Genomic DNA, 26,982 nt, shown 5'->3' on the forward strand with positions numbered 1-26,982 from the left:
AAAAAAATAAACCGTAAGTTTTTTTGTTTTTTTTTTGTGATATGATGCTATTCTGCTGTGATGTAATACAATAAAAACAAATGCTGCTGTAGCTTTATTCTGGATGAGGACATCGCACAAGTGTCCCTATGCGGCTGACCTGCACATGCGCGGCTGACCTGCACATGTCAAACACGACAAAATCAGTTGCACACGTTCTTAGCAGCTGTCAATTATTTATTTGATTCGTTATGTCAGTCAACTGTGACAAAAAGCTTGAAACAAAGTTAATGAAAAACGTACGTTTGATCTTTGATAGCAATGTGGGTTTCTTAACTCTGAATTAAATGGATTTATGTTGTAATAACAGAAAAAAATGCTTACATAAACCTTCACATTCATATAAATACATGTACAATAGTTTTACACTTGAATAAACAATAATCAAATGCAAAGACAGTTATTTAACAATGTTAGGGAGTAACATTTATACAGTGTTACAGTTACAACTGGCCCTTTGGGGGAAACCATAATGCTGATGTGTCCCAGGAACAGCTTGGAAGAGGGACACGTTAAACTAGTTACGAATGCAGCTTTAATTATATCTTTCCAGGAGTCGTGTGCCAGGGATGTTTTTAAACCAGTTTGACTAGTTATGTAAAAACGCTCCCGTGAGGTGCAACTGAAGCACCTCACAGAAGAAGAAGACCGTTTGTCTCTGCTAGTTTTAATCAACCATGGCTCTCAATATACCAGGTCTGATCATGATGATAATATTCTACCTGCTGGTGTTGGGAATCGGCATCTGGGCCTCTGTAAAGTCAAAGAAGATAGAGAAAAACACACAAGGTGGACAGGTGGAGTTTTCTTTTTTGGCTAACCGGAGTGTCAGCTTGGCAGTGGGAGTCTTTACAATGACAGGTGAGTTTTGGTTTGATCATTAAAAATACAAAGCATTGATAATCTCTTATGATTGTTTTTGGCATGTATTTTTTTAGACTAAAGGGTCCTTTAAACTTGGCGTTTACTCCGAGACGCAAGGCTCCCTTGCGTAGTCCCGTGTGCTTGCGTGAATCACCAGAAATGTCTGACTATCCGACAAAGCTAAGCAAGCCGTTCGCAGCCCGTAAGACTGTGGCCGTGTTTACTACCCAACATATGAGCACTGACTTGTAGTGCTAAGGGCACCACACTGACAAAACCAGCAGAATTCAGTGCACTGAAAGTACCTGGATGGCGCACTGCAAACGGTCAAAAAATGCAGTGTAAAATGATGGACACTACTCGCACTAAACGGCCCCATCTTGGCTAAGTAGCGGAAGAGGAGCCATTTCGCCTGCATTTTATTTCTAAAACAATGGCGGACGAGATGGCTACGGTTACAAACCGTAAATGTAAGTATCAGCAGTAATTAATCACTGTACTAATATTAAAATGTACTACTAACATGCCATTCTCAGATTAAAGCCGGCAACATGAGTATTTGGTGGAGTTACCGATAGTTGGCATACCTCACTGGGTAGCATGAGATGCTATTGTATCTGCATGGCAGTTATGATAAGCTAGCTGGCTTATCCACTTTTATCGGACACTTTTCGCTTGACGAGCGGGGGCAGGCTCCAGGCGCTTGCTCCAACGGCCAGTCCGACGACTGATAGCTTTGTCAGTCAGCAAACAGTGTTAAACCACGGCTGTCCTGGTAATCGAAATGGCAATTTTAATGAATTGACAATGGGTATGCTCAGTTTAATAACGGGTTAACATGACAACGCGACTGTTTGCCCGTTGACACACGCCCTGCGCATCATAATAATAATAATAATAATAATTTGTACAGCGCCTTTTGCAGACCAGGGTCACAAAGCACTTTATAATAAACAATACACAGTTAAGTACATTAAAAAAATGTAAAAAGGCCAAAACATCTGTCAATCAAAGCAGCCTCAGGACAGTTAAGTAAAAGCCTGGACAAAAAAAACTCTTTAGTTGCCTTTTTTTTTAAAGGAGGCCACAGACTCCAATGAGAGCGGAAGACCGTTCCAAAGCCTGGGAGCAACAGCCTGGAAAGAACGGTCTCCTCTGGTCCGGGAGCGAGGGACCATCAACAGATTTTGATCACGGACCTCAGAGCCCGAGTTGAGGTGACAGGCTGGATCAAGTCACATATCTAGGGTGGAGCCTGACCTTGTAAATCTCTGAAAGTTGAAATCAGAATTTTGAAATTGATCCTGAAGGCAACTGTGTGTGTGTGTGTGTGTGTGTGTGTGTGTGTGTGTTTCTATTAGTGCCGGTCAGAATTCTTGCTGCAGAGCTTTGTACTAACTGCAGGCGAGACAACTCCTTCTTGTTTAGACAAGAAAAGAAACTATTACAGTAGTCTAACTGCGAAGACACAATGCCTGGATGATCAGCTCCAAAGCCTTTTGCGACACCATTTTTCTAAGTTTAGAGATATTTCTCAGTTGAAAATTGCAATTTTTGGTCAACTGTTTGCAGTGTTGCACTAAAGACATATCTTTGTCGCATAAAACACCCAGGTTTCTTAGGCTGGGTTTAACAGATTGGCCCATGTCACCTAAGTACTGGTTGATCCCTTGATTTATGCCATCGGGTGCAATAATCAGTGTTTGATAACACCTTGCAGCTAAATTTGGACAAAACACTTGGCCATTGTTAAATCTCCACCGAGCAATGAACGAATGAATTTAGCCTCTGGAGCTCAGTTGGCTTGAAAGAGCAGTATAGCTGGATATCATCAGCAAATAAGTGATAGGAAACATCAGGAAATTTCTGGATGACTTTTCCAAAGGGGATCAAATACAACAAGAATAATACAGGACCCAAAACAGAACTTGAGGGACTCCATACAACAGATCTGCTGACTCTGACCTTATCACTAAAGCTACGCCCGGATAGGTATGACGAGAACCAATGTAAAACTGACCCTGACGGTCCTACTTCATCCCTCAGGCTATTCAACAGGATCTGGTGGTCGACGGTCTCAAAAGCTGAGGACAGATCTAAGAGAACTAGAGCAGTGCATTTACCCGAATTAGCAGACATCATAATGTCACTGGACACTTTCAGTAAGGCTGTCTCCTTAGAGTGATGTTTACGGAAATCTGACTGAAACGTCTCATGGATGTTACTTTGATCCAGGAATAATGACAGCTGTTCAGAGACCACCTTCTGTAGGATCTTGAATAACACCGTTACGATAGCTATCGAAGCATACATTTGATAAGGGTTCAAGGTTTCTGTGGGTAGTCTCTTGTGGAATTTTAGACGCATATTGACAAAATAATTTGGTTAAGAAGCACTATAAAATATTACAAACTCATAAATTGTTTGCCTATTATTATAGGGGCATTCTGGTGTTCAGAACTCCCTAGACACTTTTAATTTGTGCATTTAAATGTAGTCATGATCTGGAGTGTAGCACTGAATGGCTATCCTGTCTGTCCTTTGCCCTAGAAACATTTCCTGGAGGTTCTGGTGCTGGCTGGTCCTTTGCAACCCGACATCTGCATCTGGCTCCAGCAGGTCACCTTTGGTGAGGCAGATGTTGTGGAGCACAGTGCAGCACAAAATGACCTTCGGCACAAACCTCACATCCACCTCAAGGGCCTTCAAGAAGATTGACCGCCATCGCATTTTGACTATCCTGAAAAACCTCTCCACAACACACCTCGCCTTTGACAGGCAGTAGTAGCGTGCTTGGACGTGGTTGCGGAGAGGCTGCCTGCAGGTCATGAGGCAGATGGGTTGGGACAGGCAGGGGTAGCCACCCTCCCCAAGGATACAGTATCCTGGTGGAGGGTAAGACTGCTCATAAAATATGGGGCTGTTTTTTAGGACCCTGACATCATGGACTGAGCCTGGGTAGCCCACACACATCAATGAATTTGAGTGAAAAAGCTTCCTGTTAAAATAGCAGGCAGCATCCTGCGCTGGGGGGCTTCACCCTGACGTGGCAGCCATTGCTAGCCCCCACGACTCTGCTGAAGGCTGGCGACCCAGCTCGATGAGCGACCCGGGCACCTTGACGTGGGAGTTCCTCTCCTGTAGGGTGGCAGACAACTGTATACAGGAGCGCAGCGATCTGTGCACTCATCTTGTGCACCACCTGGTAAACGAAGACCCAGGGCATGTCTGAGGCCCTGGCCACCACCCGATAGGAGGGACGCTGGCAAGAAGGAAAAGAAAAACTAAACGGGTTATCTCGGGGCCCCAACCGTGGTCACAGTCAGTGCCCAGCACAGCCATGAGGGCATTGAATGACTCTCTGGTGAGTCTGAAGTCCACCCTCATGTCATTGCGGCCATCAAATACAATGCAAGCAGTGGCATTGCAATATTTCTGGGCTGAGTAGCTGCTGTAGAGTGTGTGTGTGGGGAGGCCAAGGGAAGATTTATATTAATATGCAAGTCATTTTATCAATAAAATGTTGTGTCATCGAGGTTTTGTAGTCTTTTACTGCCTTTTCTGATTCATATTTGAATTTTCATGTTTGTAACAATTGATATGCCTGTGTGATCAATTGATTCCTGTATCAGGGAAAACTACAACAGAAATGTGTATAAAAGTACAGTCAGTCAAGGTAGGCATATTACTGTTTGAATTCAAGCAGATGATGTCTATGATTTCAGTGGATAATTCTCAAAACTAATTGAAATCAAGGGACAAACATGTACAGATTTGTTATGTTTTATTTCCTTATGATGTGGATGAAAAGGCACGGGAACCATAAACCAAAACGAGTCCGTCTATCTAACGGCATAGCCAGCCGCAGTTGTAGTTGCAAGAGTGTAATTCACACGTCTAGGCCTTCGAGAAGGTCATTTTAATGTATTTTAACCAGGCAACACTTTCATTAAGGAAGAGAGGTGAAATTTGATTGGATTAAAAAAAGGCTGTTAAACAGCTCCCAGGAAGCCAAGCAAGAGACCTGAAGGAGCAGAGGAACACAAAGGCAGCTGTGCAATGACAAAATAAGCTAATAGGAAACAAATATTATAATACATGTAGTGTATTTGTGAAAAACAATTGCAATATAAAATAGTTATAACTTTTAATTATAGAAAACCTTTTTTTTGAAAATATAGATATATTTTTTTCAAATTATAAAATAGATATAACTTTGTGATTCTGTTTAGGCCTTCAGAGAAGGCTTTGAAGGCCCTGACGGTCCACCACTGCAATACAGTAATGCCTCTCATACCTCATTGCTTGATTGAACACACCCTGGATACAACCAGTTCCAACTCCTCCCCTCTAGTTGATGCCACAGAGCGCTGTACGCCAAAAACACCAGACGCCAATGACCTGTCATGGGAAAATATAGTATTGCAATGTTAAACTGATTTAAATGTTACTCAGAGATGGTCTGAACAGATAGTGATAGGGGAAATGGATGCATATGTATGCATATGTGAGGGGAAATGAATCAAAGGACTGTTTCCTATGTATGCATATGAGGGGGGATCGTAAACAATTAGTGAACGGACGGGGTGTTGAAATTCCCAGGGCAAAGGAGATTGTGACTTCTTTGTAATCAAGGACCAAGAGACGAAAGGTCTAAGATGGGCAGGTACCCAGTGTTCCCTTTGTTCCACGTGGTTTGAAGGTGTGAACCTCATCATGTATAAAAGAGAGCTGGGACTGTTGTTTCATTGAATTCTGTGTCGCAGACTGCTTTGGGTGGCTGTGGCAGACCTTTCCTTCTTGCAAGAATAAACGGACTAAAGACAATTTTGATTCAGAGATTCCATAACTCCTTAGCAGATCAACTGAGAAAATCTTCCATTACAGACCACTGGAAAAAAAAAAACATTAAAATTATTTGTATGCATATGCAAACATGGCCAATGATTCTGATAATGTGTGTGTGTGTGTGTGTGTGTGTGTGTGTGTGTGTGTGTGCATTTTTTCCACTGCAGCTACTTGGGTTGGAGGTGGCTTCATCATTGGTATTGCAGAGTCAGTTTATGACCCCACCAGGGGTCTAGTCTGGAACCTTGTTCCCCTCCAATTGTCAATTTCCTTCATCATTGGTGAGTCACTTTTCAAAATGAATCGGTATGTGTTTACCTCAACAAAACCTTCATCACATTGAGACACACTATGTGTGTCTCAATGTGATGAAGGAGACGACAGAAGTCTAGCTAATTATACAGGATAAATACATCAGTAACAACACTAAGAAACCCGGGCGTGGCCACACAGCCAATATGTTATTTAAAGTGTTTCCTTCCTCTTCCTTTAAAGGTGGACTGTTCTTTGCAAAGCCAATGAGGGAGAACCAATACATCAGTATGATGGATCCCTTCCAGAGGAAGTATGGAAACAAACTGACGGCGGTTCTTTCCATCATTCCTCTCATAACGGAAGTTGTCTGGATTCCTACGACTCTGATTGCATTGGGTACACATCTAGAAGTATACACTCAAAGTAACATTTTCATTTTCCTCATCAAGCTTTTAATCCATTGTGTTTGCTGTGTGTGTTTGTGCGCTACAGGAGCCACCATGAGTGTAGTTATAGATCTGTCCTTCAGTGTTTGTGTCTGGATCTCTACTGTGGTGGTGATCTTCTACACTGTTCTTGGAGGTCTCTACTCGGTGGCTTACACTGATGTCATCCAGATCTCTCTGGTGTTTCTGAGCTTGGTGCGTTTTTACTCAATGAACGTTCAAGGTGATGTGTTCTTCTTTCATTTAGACCCTCCTGAGTGATTTCCTCTTTCCACAGTGGCTGTGTGTCCCTTTTGTGCTGACCAGTGACGTTTATACTGACATCAGTGAAACAGCATTCAACCACACACACCACGGCTCCTGGCTGGGCCATGTTGAGTCTGATGAAGTCTGGAGATGGATGGATCAGTTTCTACTGATGGTAAGATGAGTTACATGACAGTATGATGGTTTAACATGTCTTTTAAGGTGTATATAAGCGCAACTATATAAAACCGTTAGAAGAAATTCCATCTTCACATGAAGCTTAAAGTAAAAATGTATTAACATTTTTAGGGCTGCTATTTTAACAATCGATTAATCGGTTGATTATTTTTTCGATTAATCGGATAAAAAAAATATAATTTTAAAGCATTAATTTGCAACCTTTTATTACAAAAACAGAACTGACAGTGTAAATTCACAGTGCAAAAATCTTAACAATGAAGAATTTATAAAAAATAAAGAAATACTAATCAGAAGCCTTGACAGGATTTGTTTGAATGTCAGAACTTGTTCTCTATACTCACAGACACACACACTCACAGACACACACACTCACAGACGTACACACTCACAGACACACACACTCACAGACACACACACTCACAGACACACACACTCACAGACGTACACACTCAGAAGTCAGAGAACAAGAGATGAGAATTCCAGAAGTAAACACTCAATGTGTCAACAGATAACTTACGGAGTGTACTTTACGTAAACAACGGTTGTTAATTAGATATGGAACTACAAATCCCAGCAGCACTTCCTCTGCATGAAGCCTCATTATATCAGACTGTTGAACAGGTCTGCGTTCTGTCCCTCAGAGGAGATGTTTACTCGTTGCTTCTCTTGAAGCCTCGGCTGTATTTTAAAACAAAGACGTCATCTAACCCAACAGCTCAAACACGGAGAATGAAGGACTAGCTAGCGAGCTAACGACAGCGGTTAGCCTCGCTGTTAAGTTATTGTACACGCAACGCGACGATGCAGTGACGTACGAGAGGATGCAACGGGCTGCAGAGCCTCCTGGACCTTCCGTCTGCTACGCTCCACTCAACTGTTTTGTTCAATACTCAAACTTCTCCGCGACTTATTGAGCGGAGTAATAATCGCGCGACACAACAGATCGCTAATAAAATTTGTTGCCAACTTTTTAATAATCGATTTTCATCGATTTTATCAATTCGTTGTTGCAGCCCTAAACATTTTATCAATCAGCTTTAAATTTACTCATATCTCAGTTATCTGAAGCTAACAATTATGTTGAACATCACTATTGACCATACTTAATTGCAATTGAGAAATATAATGTCCTTTTTCTTCGCAGCAACATAAAGTCACTTGATATTTTTTACTTTTTCTAGACTTTGGGCAATTTGGCCATTCAGGATTTCCATCAGAGGACACTGTCCTCTAGCTCCATGTCCACAGCCAGGATCATCTGTTTCATAGCAGCAGGAGCCGTCGTCATTCTAGGAATCCCGTCTGTGCTGATTGGAGCCGTAGCAGCTTCAACAGGTAATCTCTACTCTTTACCTGTTGGTGATCTTTGTCATGTCACGGTGGTGAATCAGCATTCATTGTTGTCTGTTCTGCCTCCTGTGTTTCAGACTGGAACTCCACCTCATATGGCTCTCCTTCTCCATACGAGCGAGGGCAGGCGGCCATGGTGTTGCCCATCACTCTTCACAATTTAACACCAATCTACATTTATGCCTTTGGCATCGGAGCTATTGCTGCTGCAGTGATGTCATCGGCTGACTCTTTACTTTTGTCTGTATCCACCATCTTCACCACCAACATCTACCAGACCATCAGGAGTCAGGTGCAGTAGGGAACAGGAGCATGTTCTTATGTTCTCCTCAGCTCTTTACTGGGTCTGGGTTTACTGTTTTAAAGCTTTGCATTTATTTACTTCAAGTTTAAATATTTAAAGTTCACATGGTTTTGTTTCTAGGCATCCGATAAAGAGCTGCAGTGGGTGATCCGTCTCTCCATAGTGGCTGCAGGACTTGTGGGAACATCCCTCACCTACCTGGAAAACAGCATCATGGTGTTCTGGATCCTGGGCTCAGACCTGACTTACTCCATATTGCTCCCCCAGCTCATCTGCGTCCTCTTCATCAGAGTTTCTAACGGTTATGGGGCTGCTGCAGGCTATGCTATTGCTTTTATCATGAGAGTTTTGTGTGGAGAGTCGTTGTTTGGCCTCCCTGTAATCCTACATTTCCCAGGATGCACTTTAGAGGACGGTGTTTACGTTCAGCGCTTTCCTGTGAAGACCTTCTGCATGCTGTCTGGTCTGGTCTCCATCCTGCTGGTTTCATATGTGGCCTCACTCCTGTTTAACAAGGGGATCCTTCCTGAGAGGTGGGACGTGTTCAAGGTGAAGTCACAGGAAGCTCCACCACCAGCAGAGGGAGCCAGAGAGGCTGATGGAGATGATAAATGTGTCTCTGAACCGATGCTGGACACAAAATGCTAAGGTTATTTTTGTCTTAGTTGAGTTGTGTGAGAATCCTTCTGGTGTTGGTTCCATAGATTGAATGTTCGTCCTGTTAGAAACACTTCTACTCACTAATACAGATTGCTGTGCGACAGTTAAAGTTGCCAAGCTGTGATTAAATTAGAGCTGCTTCGTTTAGGAGATATCCTCCATAGAAATGTCTTCTGATCTAATGAAACTAGATAGCACTCGGCTTTAGGTGCTCAAAGCTTCTGCCCCCCAAAAGAAAATTGCTTAGGAAAACTCAAGAGCAATGTCTCTTTCCAGAAATAATCATGAATTCATATCTCTAATGTGTCAGTATATGATCCTGGTGTTTGCTCAAATGGTTAGTCTGTTTCCTGTCATTCGTGCCACTTTCATTAATAGTCATTCCTTTATATTTTTGGTGTGTTTAAGTGTCATACGAGTTTCTGTTTCCTGTTTTATTTTGTAGTCTTGTCTGTGTCTCTGCAGGTCCTGCAGTTTTGATTGTCTGGCTGCGCTCGAATAGTCAAATCAGAATCAGAACCGTTTAATTGCCGAGTAAGTTTGTACAGACAAGGAATTTGTCATGGCGGAAGGTGCATCATATCAGTGACTACAACAACAACAACAAAGAATGTTTAACTATACAAAGTGTAAGTATAAAAATTTAGATAAAAACAAGTAATAAGTAAATAAGTAAGGATGTAGGTAAAAATACAAAATAAAACGCAAAGTGAACACCTATATTTACATGTATCGCTTCCTGCTTTCTTACTGCGCAGTCGCTTTCCTGCTTGCACTCTGTTTGCATTTTTCTGCTAATATCTTCTGAAATTCTGAGAGACAAAATCCTGGACATCGTGGCTGACCATCCCACGGTGAAAAACCTTATTGTGCATACGGGAAGCTGTGATATTGTGAAACAAGAGTCTGAAGTTCTGAAGAGAGACTTTATTGACTTTTGAACAGTCAGCTCTGTCAATGCTCCGGTGTTTATCAGTGGCCCTCTTCCATTAGCTAGGAGAGGAGATGAGAGATACAGCAGGCTGTTTGAACTGAACATGTATTGACCATACAGTACATTTTATCGACAATTGTAACATTTGCTGGGAGCGTATACATCTTTTTAAGGCAGATGGAGTTGCCTGAACAAATCAGGGGTAAAACAGTTTCCCTCTAACCTACTTTTCTTCCTGCGTCACCCGTCTGTTCTCACTGCCAAGGACAAGAGATAACCACAAAGCACCGCCATGGAGACCTCATGGTAAGGATGCCAAAGGAGAGCCAAGTGGAGGAGTCTCCTCCCTCACCATCAAGGATTGATCTCCCTCTCCGAGAAGACGAGTCTTTACCTCCCTCCCCCTCACCTCCTTCCACCCCCAATACTTCAACCGGGTCCCTTTCCTCTCTATTCCACCCCTCCTTGCCACCTCCGCAATACCGGAACCAAATTCACTCCTGTCCACATTCCCATTTCCTGAGCTAAAACCCCTCCAGCTAGACCTCCGCCGCTGGCTCTAAGTCCGTTGACACTAACAGCGAAGTTAAAGGGCCGTGCCCCTCCCTGCCTCCTTAACGGCTTCATAACCATCCTCTATCTCCCCTACCTGATAAAGACATGAACTGATATTGTTTGGGTCCGAACTACAAGGCTACTGACACCACTGATTATATCCGGGAACAGTTGGGGCCCTGTATGAAGTTAGTTCTCTCAATTGCTGTCCTGACTTATAGAAAAAAGGCGAGGATGCAGAGAAACGTTAGCAAATCTGCAAATTTCTCAAATTTAATATCTATTGCTCGTCAGCCTGTCCAAATAAACAGGGCAACCAGAGCTTTAAACATGTAAAAATTTAGCTTCATTAAATGTCAGGTCTCTGTCAAGAAAAATTTTTTTTATCAATGATTTCATTGTTTTAACCAAAACTTGGTTGGACCACGATAAGAGTGCAGCTGTTCTTATTGAATCAACATCTCCCAACTTCAGTTTCATGAGTGAAACAAGAGTGCATGAGAAAGGAGGTTGAGTTGATATTTAATTTAATGAGTCTCTTCAATGCAAACAGATGTCTTTTGGTCATTTTACTTTCTTTGAATATGTGGTTCTGAATTCCACTCAAGTTCTATTCCTCAACATTTACAGACCACATAAATACTGTGCAACCTGCTTTGATGAGTTTACTGAACTGTTGTCTATCATCTATTGATTTTGATTGTGTTGCCATTGTTGGTGATTTTAATATCCATGTTGATAATCCCCAGGACAGAGGGTCTATAGAGCTATTTGGTGTCCTTGATAACTATGATCTGACTCAGCATGTAACAGGTCCCACCCACAACAAGGGGCACACTCTAGACATAATTATCACCAAAGGTCTGAACATTTCCAAGGTTACTGTGACTGATGTTGCACTCACTGATCACATTTGTGTTTTATTTGAGAGTGCAATCTCCCTGCACACAAGTGTCCAAACCGAGGTTGTGACAAAGCGTTTCATCACTGAAAACACCAGTGAACTATTTATTCAGAAGTTCTCCTCTACGCCAGCCCTCTCTTGCATCTCAGTCAATGAGCTTGTTAATGGCTTCAATTCATAAGTCAAACATGTTATTGATGCCATTGCACCTACTAAGATGAAGGTTGTCTTGGGCTAACAAACCCTCTGGTGTCGGTAACTGCTACGCTCCAATCCACCTGGGCATGCAATCAATTTGCCTCCTAATTTACTGAGAAAATTCAGAAAATTAGACAAGCAGTTGGTGGATCCAGACCAACCACAGGATATGCATTTTCCCCATCTTTAAATAACATCCATTTAAATATTATGACACAATTTCATTCAATTAACCAAAGAAGCCTAGAAGACATTATACACCATCTGTTAACCTCCTCCTGCTGCTTGATGATCTACCGACACACTTTTTCAAAAACATTTCACACTGAATGACCACTGATCTTTTACAGATTGTAAACACATCCCTTCTTTCAGGTGTTTTCCCACAAGCCCTAAAAACTGCAGTTATTAAAGCACTCCTTAAGAAGCCAAGTTTAGACCCCGAAGTATTGAAAAACTATAGGCCAATATCAAACCTCCCATTTTTAAGTAAGATAATGGAAAAAGTGTTTTTTCAACAGCTGAACAACTTCTTGGCCGAAAAAATAACGGGTTTGATGTCTTTCAGTCAGGCTTTAGTCAGCACCACTGTACTGAAACTGCCCCTGTTAAGGTTTTCAACGACATCCACATAAACACAGACAGTGGCAGAACTTCAGTCTTAGTATTACTGGATCTCAGTGCTGTGTTCGACAGTCGATCATGACATACTACTAGACAGACTGAAAGTCTGGGTAGGACTCTCTGGCGCAGCACTTAACTGGTTTGAATCCTACTTAAAAAAAACAAACAATACTTTGTGTCGGTAGCTAATTACACATCAGACTGACTAGTATGACATGTGGTGTTCCACAAGGCTCAATACTGGGGCCTCTTCTGTTCAACATCTATATGTTTCCACTGGCTCAGATTATGAAAAACAACAAAGTTTGTTATCATAATTATGCAGATGACACACACATCTACATAACTATATCACCAGGGGACTACAATCCCATACAACAGCTGGCTAAATGCATTGAAGAAATCAACATCTGGATGTGCCAGAATTTTCTTTAATTAAATAAAGATAAAACAGAAGCTATTGTTTTTGGTCCCAAGGATGAACGATTGAAAGTGAGCGCTCAGCTTCAATCACTGATGTTAAAAACCTCAAACCAAGCCAGAAATCTAGGTGTAGTTATGGATTCAGACCTCAATCTGAACAGCCATATCAAGACAATTACAAAGTCAGCTTACTATCACTTTAAGAATATATCAAGGGTTAGAGGATTTATGTCTCAACAAGATCTGGAGAAACTTGTCCATGCATTTATCGTCAGTAGACTTGACTACTGTAACGGTGTGTTCACAGGCCTCTGTAAAAAGTCAATCAGAAAGCTGCAGCTGATACAGAAAATTGACTTTAAAATTCTGCTGCTGGTTTATAAAGCACTGAATGGTTTAGGGCGTACGTATGTTTGTGATCTGCTGCTACCTTGTGAACTGTCTGGTTCTGGTCTACTTTCTGTTCCAAGAGTCAGAACTAAACACAGAGAGGCAGTATTCAGCTCTTCTGGAACAAGGTCCCTGAAAGCTGCAAGTCTGAGACCCTCAGCTCCTTTAAATCCAGATTGAAGACTTTTCTGTTTGAGGTTGCCTTTATTGAACGAGACTCAATTGCTGCATGTCACTACTGCATTTTATTTCTTGAACTGCACTGCCACTCTTATTAATTTAATTTTTTATTTTTTTATTGACTGTTTTAATGTTTTCTTTACTGTTTTTAAATCTGCTTTTAATGTTTTTATGTGAACCACTTTGAATCGTCTTGTTGTTAAAACGATCTATCCAAATAAACTTGCTTTGCCTTGCATTGTGTTACCGTGTCTTCCTGACTTTACAGTGGGCCTTATTGCGTTTGTCTGTTTTTTGCTGGAACTATAAAGCATAGGTGTCAAACTCTAGGCCCACCTCGTCAATTCGTATGGCCCTCGACAGCTTAAAAGGCATATGCTCGTTGACAAATAATCCCAAAATGTCTAAAAATGCAAATTAAAGAAGATGGGAAAGCGAATAGGTGTTTGTGGTTCAATAGTTTTACACTTCAATGAACAATCATCAAATGCAAAGATGGTTCGGGGGGGGGGCGATGTACAGGACACAGGTTAACAACAGTCTGGTCTACGGAGAGGAAAACGATCTTATCCTCTACACAGACAAAACCAAAGAAATAATACTGTGAGGCACCGTAGACAATCGAGTTCAAAAGCACAACTCAGAGACAGGTGGCAGGCAAAGTTCTTTAGTTGTATATTCAGGCCGGGGTCAAAACCATGAGATCAATCACACAGGCAAACAAATCCGATACGGAGCAGACAAAATCCAAGGTAGTCAAGACAGGCAAAAAACAGGGTCAGAACACTAAGACAAAAGTACAGGAATATGCTGGAGAGTTTGGCACAACGGACAAGACAATCTGGCAGAGGTCATGTGCAAGTGAGAGGACCTAAATAGTGAGCTAATGAGGGAATGAGGGAGATGGGCGTGAGGACCAGGTGACGGTGATGAGGGGTAATCAGGGGTGAGTGGCAAGATCTGGAATGACAGGAGAGTGGTTAGAACTGACAGACAGGATGAAAACAGTTAACATGCCCCCCCCCCTCACACACACACACACAACCTCTTATGATCAAAGGGACTGCGGTGGAGAGGGCCGACAGCTACAGATTCCTGGGACTGCACTTTATCACCGTCTGGTATGGCAACACCGCACAGGTAGAGAGTCATAAAGACTGCAGAGAGGATCACAGGGACAAAACTTCCTTCCATGGACTCTATGTATGTAAAGCGCTGTTGGAAAAGAGCAGAGGGAATCATCAGAGACTCACTCCACCCAGCTCACTCCCTGCTCAGACACAAACGTTGTACGCACAACCTGAGACACAGCAGAGCGGACAGCGTCACAACTCACAGAACGCGCTTCTTCAACAGTTTCTTCCCTGCCACAGTCAGACGGATGTTGAAAGATGTGTAAAATAACACTACCTCACTTTACTCACGTGCAATAAGTGTGATATATATTCTATGTGAAAGCATGTCATATAGTCTATTTATTACTCTTATTTAATACTTAAAAAATATAAAAAATTGCACCTTTCTTGTACATACTACCACCCTTTGAACATTATATATATATATATATATATATATATATATATATATTTATATATATATATATATATATATATACTCATGTATAAAATAGGCCCATGCCTAATGCTGATTGACAATAGAATCAGAATCAGCCTTAATGGCCATGTACATTTTCACACATCCGGCGTCATGGAATTTGATGCCGGATTCTGCGCTTTGTACTTATTTTCAGTGCAAGAGCTAGATATAAAAAGATAAATATAAAAACAAAGACCAGAAAAATAAGACATTAAGGAAGCAGAAAAACAGCAAACAGTAGTCCAGAAAGTGCAGATAGTGTAGGTGGAAGTGTCTGATTAATTGTTCAGTTGTTTATCAGACTGACAGCCAGTGGGAAGACTTCCTGACTCTGGAGGTGTACAAGTCCAGGATGGAGGGCAGGCTGCAACCAATAGCTCTCTCTGCAGACCTGATGATCCGTTGCAGTCTGGCTCTGTCCTGTTTGGTGGTTGATTCAAACCACACGGCGATGGAAGAGCAGAGGTCAGACTGGATGATGGCGGAGGAGAACAGGATCAGCAGCTCCTGAGGCAGGTTGTTGTTCCTGAGCTGGCGCAGGACGTACAACCTCTGCGGGGCCTTTTTGCGGATGGTGTAGATGTTGGAAATGAATTATTAAAAAAATTGGCAACGAATTTCATTAGCGATTAGTTGTGTCATGTTAGTGTGTTATTACTCCGCTCAATAAGTCGCGGAGAAGTTTGAGTATTGAACAAAACAGTTGAGTGGAGCGGAGCAGACGGAAGGTCCAGGAGGCTCTGCAGCCCGTTGCATCCTCTCGTACGTCACTGCATCGTTGCGTTGCGTGTACAATAACTTAACAGCGAGGCTAACCGCTGTCGTTAGCTCGCTAGCTAGTCGTTCATTCTCCGTGTTTGAGCTGTTGGGTTAGATGACGTCTTTGTTTTAAAATACAGCCGAGGCTTCAAGAGAAGCAACGAGTAAACATCTCCTCTGAGGGACAGAACACAGACCTGTGACAGTCCAATATATTGTGGCTTCATGCAGAGAAAGTGTTGCTGGGATTTGTAGTTTGATATCTAAATAACAACCTTTGTTAAGGTAAAGTGCAGTCCGTCAGTTATCCGTTGATATGTTGAGTGATTACTTCTGGAATTCTCATCTCTTCTTCTCTGAGTTCTGAGTGTGTATGTGCGTGAGTGTCTGTGAGTGTGTGTGTGTGTATCTGTGAGTGTGCATGTCTTTGAGTGTGTGTGTCTGTGCATGTGTGTGCGTCTGTGCGTCTGTGTCTGAGAGTATAGAGAACAAGTTCTGAACAAATCCTGTTAAGTTTTCTGTATTTCTTTATTTTTTATAAATTCTTTATTGTTAAGATTTTTTGCACTGTGAATTTGCACTGTCAGTTCTGTTTTTGTAATAAAAAGTTGCAAATTAATGCTTTAAAATTATTTATTTTTTTGACATGAGGTTATTGTTAAAACGAAAAGATAATCAAAATGGGCACATACATTTGAAACAGTGATTTAATATTACAATCCCAGTCGCCGATTTTTGCCACGGTTCCTTGCGGCTTCTGGCTGCTGCAGCAGTGTTGCTTTTTGTTTGTATTCGTTCTCTACATTTTAAGTACATTCTTAAGTTAATTGTTTGCTCCTCGGTTGTAAATCATGTCGCTCCCGGCGGCTTCACCATGGTGCACGATTGGTCTGACGGAGTTAACCCCGCCCCTTTTGATGTGCACGAGCACAAGATCAAGATGAGACACTCCTGGGTTGACTTTAAGAATTGATAACTGGCTTTGTGAAACCAAAAAGCGAGACCGCGGACATCTGGTTAAGTGCAGCTGGATAACTGAGGGAAACCCCGGGTATGTTAATCCAGCTTCGTGAGACAGGCCTCTGGAGCTGCGTTTTGTCGATAAAGTTTGAACTTTTGTTTTTAATGGGATGCAAAATACCAACACTCCCTTCGCAATCGACCTATTGGGCACCCCTGTTGTATATCGATGCCTGCCTGTATATCTCTCCCTCTCTCTCTTTATTAGACATGACAAACGTCAGTATACAGCTGGACAAAGCTTTGAAATCACGGATTTCATGTTTTTTCTTGTTTTTGTTTGTTTGTTTATTTTTTTTAGGAAACGTCAGACCACTTGCGACGTAATGTTTTCAGCGCCGCTAATGTTGTGATTAATTTAACAACGTCGGGGATTGCACAAACACCGTTATAACCTGTTTGTCTGATGCTGCGGGTCAGAGAAGAAGTAGCTCAGCGCTCAGCACTGCAAGAGCAGTACGACGACGAGGAGGAGGAGGAGGAGGAGGAAGGGGGAAGGAGGGGGATGAGGGGCGCGGCGGGGCTCGTGAGCGCCGCGGAGCCTGTCGGGGCGAAATTCTCAAACTCAAATAAATGCCCCGTCAGATATCAAAACACATTTGGGGGGAATTGATGACAGAGAGAGTCATTTTTATTCTTAAATACTGATGAATGAAGAAAAAATTGGGCTCCAGCAGAAAGGGCACTTGTCTCATCCAGGACAAAAGAGCAGGTGCTTGAGCACCACCAGGGGTCTATCTGTGCACGTGCCTGATACCGTATGTATAGTGTTTTTCATATGTGTTTATGTATGTATAGTGTTTTCATATGTATGTATGTATGTATGTATGTATGTATGTATAGTGTTTTTCTCAATAGTTTATATTTTTTCTCCTTTTTATTACAGTGTGTTTCTATTTAAAAAAAAAACTGACTCAGAGAGCCCTGCCAAAAAAATCCAATGTGTCTGGACTGTTGGTCTATGCACAAATGGCAAAATAAAAACCTTGAACCTTGTTATTTAACAATGTCATGGGGTAGTTAAATTTATACAGTGTTACAATTACAACTGGCCCTTTGGGGAAAGCATGATGCTAATGTGCCCAGGAAAAGCTTGGAACAGAATCACGTTAAACGTGTTACTAATGCTGGGAAAAAGCTCAAACGGCTATTGGCAATTATTTAATCTTCCCAGGAGTCATGTAACAGTGATGTTATGAAACCAGTTTGACGAGTTATGTAAAGGTTATAACTTTAACACTTACAGGGGATCTGCAACTGGAGCGCCTCACAGGAGAAGACCGGCTGTCTTCCCTATAGATTAAATCAACCATGGCTCTCAATATACCAGGTCTGATCATGATGATAATATTCTACCTGCTGGTGTTGGGAATCGGCATCTGGGCCTCTGTAAAGTCAAAGAAGATGGAGAAAAAAACACAAGGTGGACGAATGGAGTTTTCTTTTTTGGCTAACCGGAGTGTCAGCTTGGCAGTGGGAATCTTCACAATGACAGGTGAGTTTTGGTTTGATCATTTTAAATACATATATTGATCATATCCGAGTGGTTTTAGTCATTATTTTCATGTCCCTGTATGATCTTTAGTCTTTTTTTTAAGGCTGGGCAAAGTTAAACAAGATTTAACTAATTAATGGCATAATTTCTCTGTGATTAACTGTGATTAATCACATTATGCGCTAAATTCAATAATGAAGTAAAAACTAGTGTATTTAAAAAAAAAAAAAGTAATGTTATCAGAACAATATAACCGGGACTCTCGGCGCAACAGCAAGTTAGAAACAGTATATATGAATCTGTTTTCTTTTTTTTATGAACAGGTACTAGAAGAAACATATGTCTGTGAGGTTTCCAATTAAAACTCATATCTTTTGCTCCATGTACAGTGAGCATCACTACGCAAACGGAGGATGGATATGTTTTTAGCGGACGCTTCACTGTCTCATGAGCTGCCACATAACCAGCAGTAGTTGAGTTTAGGGCTGCAACTAACAATTATTTTAATGATCGAATAATCGGTCAATTATTTTTTCAATAATCGGATGAAAAAATAATAATTTTAAAGCATTCATTTGCAACATTTTATTACAAAAACAGGATCAGTGCAAATTCAGTGCAAAAAATCTTAACAATAAAGAATTTATAAAAAATGAAGAAACACTAATCAGAAAACTTAACAGGATTTGTTTGAACATCAGAACTTGTTCTCTACACTCACACACATGCACACTCACAGTTACACACACTCACAGACACACACACACACACACACACACACACACACACACACACACACACACACACACACACACACACTCATAGACACACTCACATACTCACAGATGTACACACTCAGAATTTACAGAACAAGAGATGATATTCCAGAAGTAACCACTTAATGTATCAACGGATAACTTACGGACTGCACGTTACCTAAACAAAGGTTATTAATTAGATATCGAACTACAAATCCCAGCAGCACTTCCTCTGCATGAAGCCACATTGTATCGGACTGTTGAACGCGGGTCTGCGTTCAACAGTCCGTTATTTACGCGTTGCTTCTCTTGAAGCTCCGCTGTATTTTGAAACAAAGAGGTTATCTAACCCAACAGCGCGGCTCAAACACGGGCTGCGGTCGAATAGACAAATAATCTCCTGACGTCCGACCCTAAACACTTCTCCTTGACCGCTGTGGAAACGTCACGTGGTCGAGGAAAAATGAGAAGGAGAATTCATGAGGAGTTAGGAAAAGACAACCGCGGTGTTTAGATAATCCGCCTTCACTTTCACTAAATGCGACGTTGTTATGACGCGACAGCAGGCGCATGTTAGTGACGTCAGTTTGTCTGCCGCGGTGAAACTACAACGTTGTAGTCCATCTCGGACTACAATAAAGCATCCTAAATACTTTATCTGTGTTCTTACAGTGTTGCGTCATGCAGACGATTAAACAAGCCGGTTCATTTATTATTTCATTAACGAGGTTGGAATAAAAATGAACGAAGGAATATGAAAGTAAAACCAAGGGATTTTACACAGAGTACAAAGCTACTAAACTTCTCAGTTTCAAACCTGCTGAATTAAATACGCTATCCCACTAACAATGTGTGTCATATGTGTGTCTCATATCTCTTTATGTTGTTATGGTTTATTTGCAGATTATAATATGATCATACAAATGTGCAGACAACAGTTAATGAAACACCACACAATTTGATAATACTTTATTGTAATGCAACAAAATAGTTGATTAAAAATATGATAATCATAAACATGAGTCAGGCTAAAGAGCTCGTCCAGTTTAATACTTTCATTAAAGCTTCTGTTACTAAAGTAAAATAAAAGAATGAGGGCTGAAGCTGCAGTTCAACACCAGAGAGAGAATATCAAATATAGCGGTTTCATCACTTTACAGCCGTGTTCAGCAACAGCAACGTAACATTCATAGTTTTCTAGCCGGTTTGACAGATTATTGAAAGTATTAACAAGTTATGTTAATTATTATTTACATGATCTCTGTGTTTGTCGGTCATGATCGTTTGTTCTCGTGAACGACCAAATGAAACGTAACTTTAAATGTTGCCGCCGTAAGGGATTGTGGGTCGGCATCATCTCCTTTGCTTTTGTTAAGGAAGGTCCAGTGGTTCCTAAGCTAAGCTAAATTAAGAGGCATGGAGCTCCTTCCCTTTGCTTTTCGAGAATTCGACCGGCACTTATCATGGCGGCCACTTTCGGGTCGTTTCCCTCAGTTAGGAAGGTTCCTAACCGAAAAGGATTATTCGACCGCAGCCACGGGCAATAAATGACTAGCTAACAAGCTAACAACAACAGTTAGCCTAGCTGTTAAGTTACGAAATACAGCTCATGCCAGCCTTCTCTCTGTCCATGGCTGCGGTCCAATAGTCCCTTTTGGTTAGGAACCTTCCTAACTGAGGGAAATGACCCGGAAGTACCTAAGTGGCCACCATGATAAGTGCCGGTCGAATTCGCTAAACGTAAAGGAAAGGTGCTTCATGTCTCAACTTAGCTAATTCAGCAGGTTTGAAACTGAGCAGTTTAGTAGCTTTGTACTCTGTGTAAAATCCCTTGGTTTTACTTTCATATTCCTTCGTTCATTTCTATTCCAACCTCGTTAGTGAAATAATAATATGAATATGAAAATTATCCACAGAAATTTTATAGATATATTTATAGATAATAATACGAATATGTTTTGAAATATAATGTGCAAAATTATTTTTTCCGTTTTGGTGGGGACAATTGTGTCTTACCCAAACTTTGGTCGTGACTCGTCCATGTGGACCCTATGCCAACCTACGCTCTTGACTGTTGCGTTATTCATTCTGTACACATGACATATATTGCTTCTGTCCATCCTCCTCTGTTACTCTCCCAAAGATTTCTTCACTTTTTTCCCTGTGAAAGGCTTTTTACTATCTTTATTTAGGGGAGTTTGTAAGATTGTAAAGCCCTCCGAGGCAAATTTGTGTTTGTTATTTTGGGTTACACAAAACAAACAGAATTGAACACACTTTGGACACAACCAGCTCCAACTCCTCTCCTCTAGTAGGCGCTGCAGAGCTCTGAACACCAAAAACACCAGACTCCAAGAACAGCTTCTTTCCACTGGCGTCACTCTGACGGCCAATCAACAAAACTTAGTCAAATTCCTTGTATGCCTACGCATACATGGCCAATGAAGCTGACTCTGATTCTGATAATGCATCTATCTGTATGTACGCTTTTTTTTCACTGCAGCTACTTGGGTTGGAGGTGGCTTCATCCTTGGTATTGCAGAGTCTGTTTATGACCCTACCAGGGGTCTCGTCTGGGCTCTTGTTCCTCTGCATACGTCCATTTCCTTCATCATCGGTGAGTCTCTCAACATTACTCTGAGTCTTTTTAACAAAAACTTCTGTTAGCACTTCGAGACACACCCTGGGTCAGTAATAACACTAGAGAGCCAAATAATGAAAAACATTTTCATCTTTTTCCTTTAAAGGTGGACTGTTCTTTGCAAAGCCAATGAGGGAGAACCAATACATCAGCATGATGGATCCCTTCCAGAGGAAGTATGGAAACAAACTGACTGCGGTTCTTTCCATCATCCCTGTCATAACTGAAGTTGTCTGGATTCCTACGGGTCTGATTTCCTTAGGTACACATAAACAAGTACACTCAAAGTAACATTACCTTTCTGACCAATGGATCCATTTTCCTCATCATCCCGTTCCTCCATTGTGTTTGCTGTGTGTGTTTGCGCGCTACAGGAGCCACCATGAGTGTAGTTATAGATCTGCCCTTCAGTGTTTGTGTCTGGATCTCTGCTGTGGTGGTGATCCTCTACACTGTTCTTGGAGGTCTCTACTCGGTGGCTTACACTGACATCATCCAGATCTCTCTGGTGTTTCTGAGCTTGGTGCGTTTTTACTCAATGAACGTTCAAGGTGATGTGTTCTTCTTTCATGTAGACCCTCCTGAGTGATTTCCTCTTTCCACAGTGGCTGTGTGTCCCTTTTGTTCTGACCAGTGACGTTTATACTGACATCAGTGAAACAGCATTCAACCACACACACCACGGCTCCTGGCTGGGCCATGTTGAGTCTGATAAAGTCTGGAGATGGATAGATCAGTTTCTACTGATGGTAAGATGATTAACATGAGTATGCTTTTTTCAAATGTCACATTAAAGTCAAAGGTATATAAAACGGTTATTGGAAATTCCATCATCATGTGAACCTTAAAGTAAAAATATATTAAGCTTTCATAACCCAGCTTTAAATGTAATAAATTATCAGCTATCTGAAGCTAAACATATGTCGAACATCACTTTTTACCATATTTGAGTGCAATCTTTTAATCAAATTTTTTTAATCATAATTTCTGTCAGTATCGGCAACATAACAAAACCTTGTTTTTTCCTTTCATTAATTAAAAAAAAACTATTCATAGACTTTGGACAGTTTGGCTTCTCAGGATTTCCATCAGAGGACACTGTCCTCCAGCTCCATGTCCACAGCCAGGATCATCTGTTTCATAGCAGCAGGAGCCGTCATCATTGTAGGAATCCCGTCTGTGCTGATTGGAGCCGTAGCAGCTTCAACAGGTAATCTCTACTCTTTACCTGTTGGTGATCTTTGTCATGTCACGGTGGTGAATCAGCATTCATTGTTGTCTGTTCTGCCTCCTGTGTTTCAGACTGGAACTCCACCTCATATGGCTCTCCTTCTCCATACGAGCGAGGGCAGGCGGCCATGGTGTTGCCAATCACTCTTCAGAATTTAACCCCAATCTACATTTCTGCCATTGGCATCGGAGCTATTGCTGCTGCAGTGATGTCATCGGCTGACTCTTTACTTTTGTCTGTATCCACCATCTTCACCACCAACATCTACCAGACCATCAGGAGTCAGGTGCAGTAGGGAACAGGAGCATGTTCTTATATGTTTGCCTCACCTCTTCACTGGGTCTCGGTTTACTGTTTTACTGCTTTGCATTCATTCACTCCAAGAATAAATATTCAAGTTTTGTTTTTAGGCATCCGATAAAGAGCTGCAGTGGGTGATCCGTCTCTCCATAGTGGCTGCAGGACTTGTGGGAACATCCCTCATCTACCTGGACAGCAGCATCATGGTGTTCTGGATCCTGGGCTCAGACCTGACTTACTCCATAATGCTCCCCCAGCTCATCTGCGTCCTCTTCATCAGAGTTTCTAATGGTTATGGGGCTGCTGCAGGCTATGCTATTGCTTTTGTGATAAGACTGTTGTGTGGAGAGCCGTTGTTTGGCCTCCCTGTGATCCTACATTTCCCAGGAGACACTTTCGAGGATGGCGTTTTTGTTCAGCGCTTTCCTGTCAAGACCTTCTGCATGCTGTCTTCTTTTGTCTCCATCCTGCTGTTTTCATATGTGGCCTCACTCCTGTTTAACAAGGGGATCCTTCCTGAGAGGTGGGACGTGTTCAAGGTGAAGTCACAGGAAGCTCCACCACCAGCAGAGGGAGCCAGAGAGGCTGATGGAGATGATAAATGTGTCTCTGAACCGATGCTGGACACAAAATGCTAAAGTATTTTTGTCTTAGTTGAGTTGTGTGGGAATCCTTCTGGTGTTGGTTCCATAGATTGAATGGTCGTCCTGTTAGAAACACTTCTACTCACTAATACAGATTGCTGTGCGACAGTTAAAGTTGCCAAGCTGTGATTGAGTTAGAGCTGCTTCGTTTTGGAGATATCCGCCACAGAGATGTCTTCTGATCTAATAGAACTAGATAGTACTGGGCTTTTGGTTCTCAAAGCTCCCGCCCCAAAAAGAAAATTGCTTAGGAAAACTCAACAGCAATGTCTCTTTCCAAAAATAATCATGACCTACACAGAACTGTGGGTGAACTGTCACTTCAAGAATGAGTAAAATTCATATCTCTATTGTGTCAGTGGATGATCCTGGTGTTTGCTCAAATGATTAGTCTGTTTCCTGTCAATCGTGCCACTTTCCTTATTAGTCATTTTGTTTTGGTATGTTTACGTTTACGCTCTGAAAAGAAAAGAAGCTCTGTATAGTTTTTACCAGACGGCATGTGAAGCATGGGAGACAAACATTAACGTTATCTAACAATGTTATCTAAAAATAAAATTAGGTTTTAAACAAAAACGATTTTAATGAGTTTTAATCCACTTGAACACCTACATTTACATTGCGTTACCGCCTCTCCCTGACTTTACAGTGAGTCTTATAGTGTTTGTCTGCTTTTGCTTTTTGCCTCGTCTATTTACGTGGCCCTCAACATCTTAAAAGGCATATGATCGTTAACAAATAATCCTAAAAAAATCAAAAAAGAATAGATTGATGCAATTTAAAGAAAATGTGAAGGCGGATAGATGTTTGTGGTTCAAGTAAGGGTCTTCTGTGTTATGAGGCTTTGTCAGTGATGAAGGAATACAATTCAAGAAAGGTGCAGCCAAAAATGCTGCTGCTGAGATAGTTATAGCTTCATTCTGGATGAGGACGTTGCACAAGCGTCTAAATGCCTCAGAGCACATAAACGTGTGAGGGCAGGTCAGCTCCAGGCCACAAGTTATATAAGGTGAGCTCTCGACAATTGAGGATTAATTATTCCCCACACATGTTCACACCTGTTCTTAGCAGCTCTTATATATTTGTTGGATCAGTTACGTCATTGTCAACTGTGACAAAAAAACTTGAAACAAAGTTAATGTAAAAACGTACGTTTGATCTTAGATAGCAATGTGGGTTTCTTAACTCTGAATTAAATGGATTTATGTTGTAATAACAGAAAAAAATGCTTACATAAACCTTCACATTCATATAAATACATGTACAATAGTTTTACACTTGAATAAACAATAATCAAATGCAAAGACAGTTATTTAACAATGTTAGGGAGTAACATTTATACAGTGTTACAGTTACAACTGGCCCTTTGGGGGAAACCATAATGCTGATGTGTCCCAGGAACAGCTTGGAAGAGAGACACGTTAAACTAGTTACGAATGCAGCTTTAATTATATCTTTCCAGGAGTCGTGTGCCAGGGATGTTTTTAAACCAGTTTGACGAGTTCTGAAAATGTGTCTGACTTTCAAGCTCACAGGGGTTCTGCACCTAACGGACAAGAAGATATACATGTCTTCCTTTATAGCTTTAATAAAAAACTCCCTATGAAGGAAGATATACATGTCTTCCTTTATAGGTTTCATCAACCATGGCTCTCAATGTACCAGGTCTGATCATGATGATAATATTCTACCTGCTGGTGTTGGGAATCGGCATCTGGGCCTCTGTAAAGTCAAAGAAGATGGAGAAAAACACACAAGGTGGACAGGTGGAGTTTTCTTTTCAAGTGTCAGCTTGGCAGTGGGAGTCTTCACAATGACAGGTGAGTTTTGGTTCGATCATTTTAAATACACATGTTGATCATATCTGGTTTTAGTTATTTTAATGAAATGATTATTTGCAATATGCAGTAAATTAAATAATTAAGTAAAAAAAAGTTTATTCACTATTACTTTTATTTTAATGTAATGTTATCAGAACAACATAACAGGCACTCTGGTGCAACAACAAGTTAAAATACATACACACACACGTGACAGCACACACACACGTATATATATATATATATATGTATATATATATATATATATATATGTATGTATATATATATATATATATACATACAATAAAGACGCCCAGGATATACAATATATATACAATAAAGACGCCCAGGAACCGCACAGAGGTGACGTGGAATGTGCATTTCTCAGCACACACACACATATATATATAATATATATATATATATATATATATATATATATATATATATATATTTATATATATATGTATATATATATACATATATGTATATATATACATATATGTATATATATATATATATATGTATATATATATATATACATATGTATATATATATATATGTGTATATATTGCTATATATATATATATATACACATATGTATATATATATATATACACATATGTATATATATACACATATGTATATATATACATATATATATATATATACATATATATATATATATATATATATATATATATATATATATATATATATATATATATATATATATATTTGTGTGTGTGTGCTGAGAAATGCACGTTCCACGTCACCTCTGTGCGGTTCCTGGGCGTCTTTATTGAGGAGGGGCAGGTAAGAAAGGACCCTGAGAAGGTTAAGGCTGTAACGGGTTGGCCGGTGCCCTCCACAAGACAGAAGCTCCAGCAGTTTCTGGGGTTCGCCAACTTCTACCGTCGGTTCATCCAGAACTACAGCCAAACGGCAGAACCGCTGACCCTGCTCGCCTCCTGCAAGGTGCGTTTCTCTTGGACCCCTGAGACCAACAGGGCTTTTCGTGTCCTCAAGGAGCGGTTTGTCTCGGCCCTGATTCTGGTCCACCCAGACGAGACTCGGCAGTTTGTTGTCGAGGTGTACGCCTCCGACACCGGTGTCAGAGCCGGACTGTCCCAGCGGTCAGCTTCCGACTCCAAGCTCCATCCTTGTGCTTTCTTCTCCCGCAGACTTTCCCCGGCGGAGAAGAACTATGACATTGGCAACCGGGAACTGTTGGCTGTCAAGTTAGCCTTGGAGGAGTGGAGGAACTGGCTGGAGGGTTCGGCGCTTCCCTTCATTG

The 26,982-nt window shown here is 41.1% G+C and overlaps 2 protein-coding genes across 2 annotated transcripts; both read left to right on the top strand.

Annotated features, from left to right (window-relative positions):
• The first annotated feature begins 442 nt into the window (after positions 1-442).
• On the top strand, positions 443-9,201 carry LOC137794314 (high-affinity choline transporter 1-like). The gene is made up of 8 exons (XM_068591066.1): positions 443-900; positions 5,919-6,032; positions 6,247-6,402; positions 6,499-6,647; positions 6,730-6,873; positions 8,081-8,234; positions 8,327-8,541; positions 8,674-9,201. The coding sequence occupies exons 1-8, from the start codon at positions 717-719 to the stop codon at positions 9,199-9,201; spliced, it is 1,644 nt and encodes a 547-aa protein (XP_068447167.1). The 5' UTR covers positions 443-716.
• Positions 9,202-18,107: 8,906 nt separating this feature from the next.
• Positions 18,108-24,373, top strand: LOC137794107 (high affinity choline transporter 1-like). Its single transcript, XM_068590726.1, has 8 exons — positions 18,108-18,291; positions 21,553-21,666; positions 21,797-21,952; positions 22,065-22,213; positions 22,296-22,439; positions 22,747-22,900; positions 22,993-23,207; positions 23,332-24,373. Exons 1-8 carry the CDS (start codon positions 18,108-18,110, stop codon positions 23,857-23,859), a joined length of 1,644 nt encoding a protein of 547 aa, XP_068446827.1. The 3' UTR covers positions 23,860-24,373.
• Positions 24,374-26,982: the final 2,609 nt, after the last annotated feature.

This window comes from Clinocottus analis, unplaced genomic scaffold (genome assembly GCF_023055335.1).
Source record: "Clinocottus analis isolate CAN_PGR_092001 unplaced genomic scaffold, fCliAna1.0.p SCAF_24, whole genome shotgun sequence".
NCBI lineage: Eukaryota > Metazoa > Chordata > Actinopteri > Perciformes > Cottidae > Clinocottus > Clinocottus analis.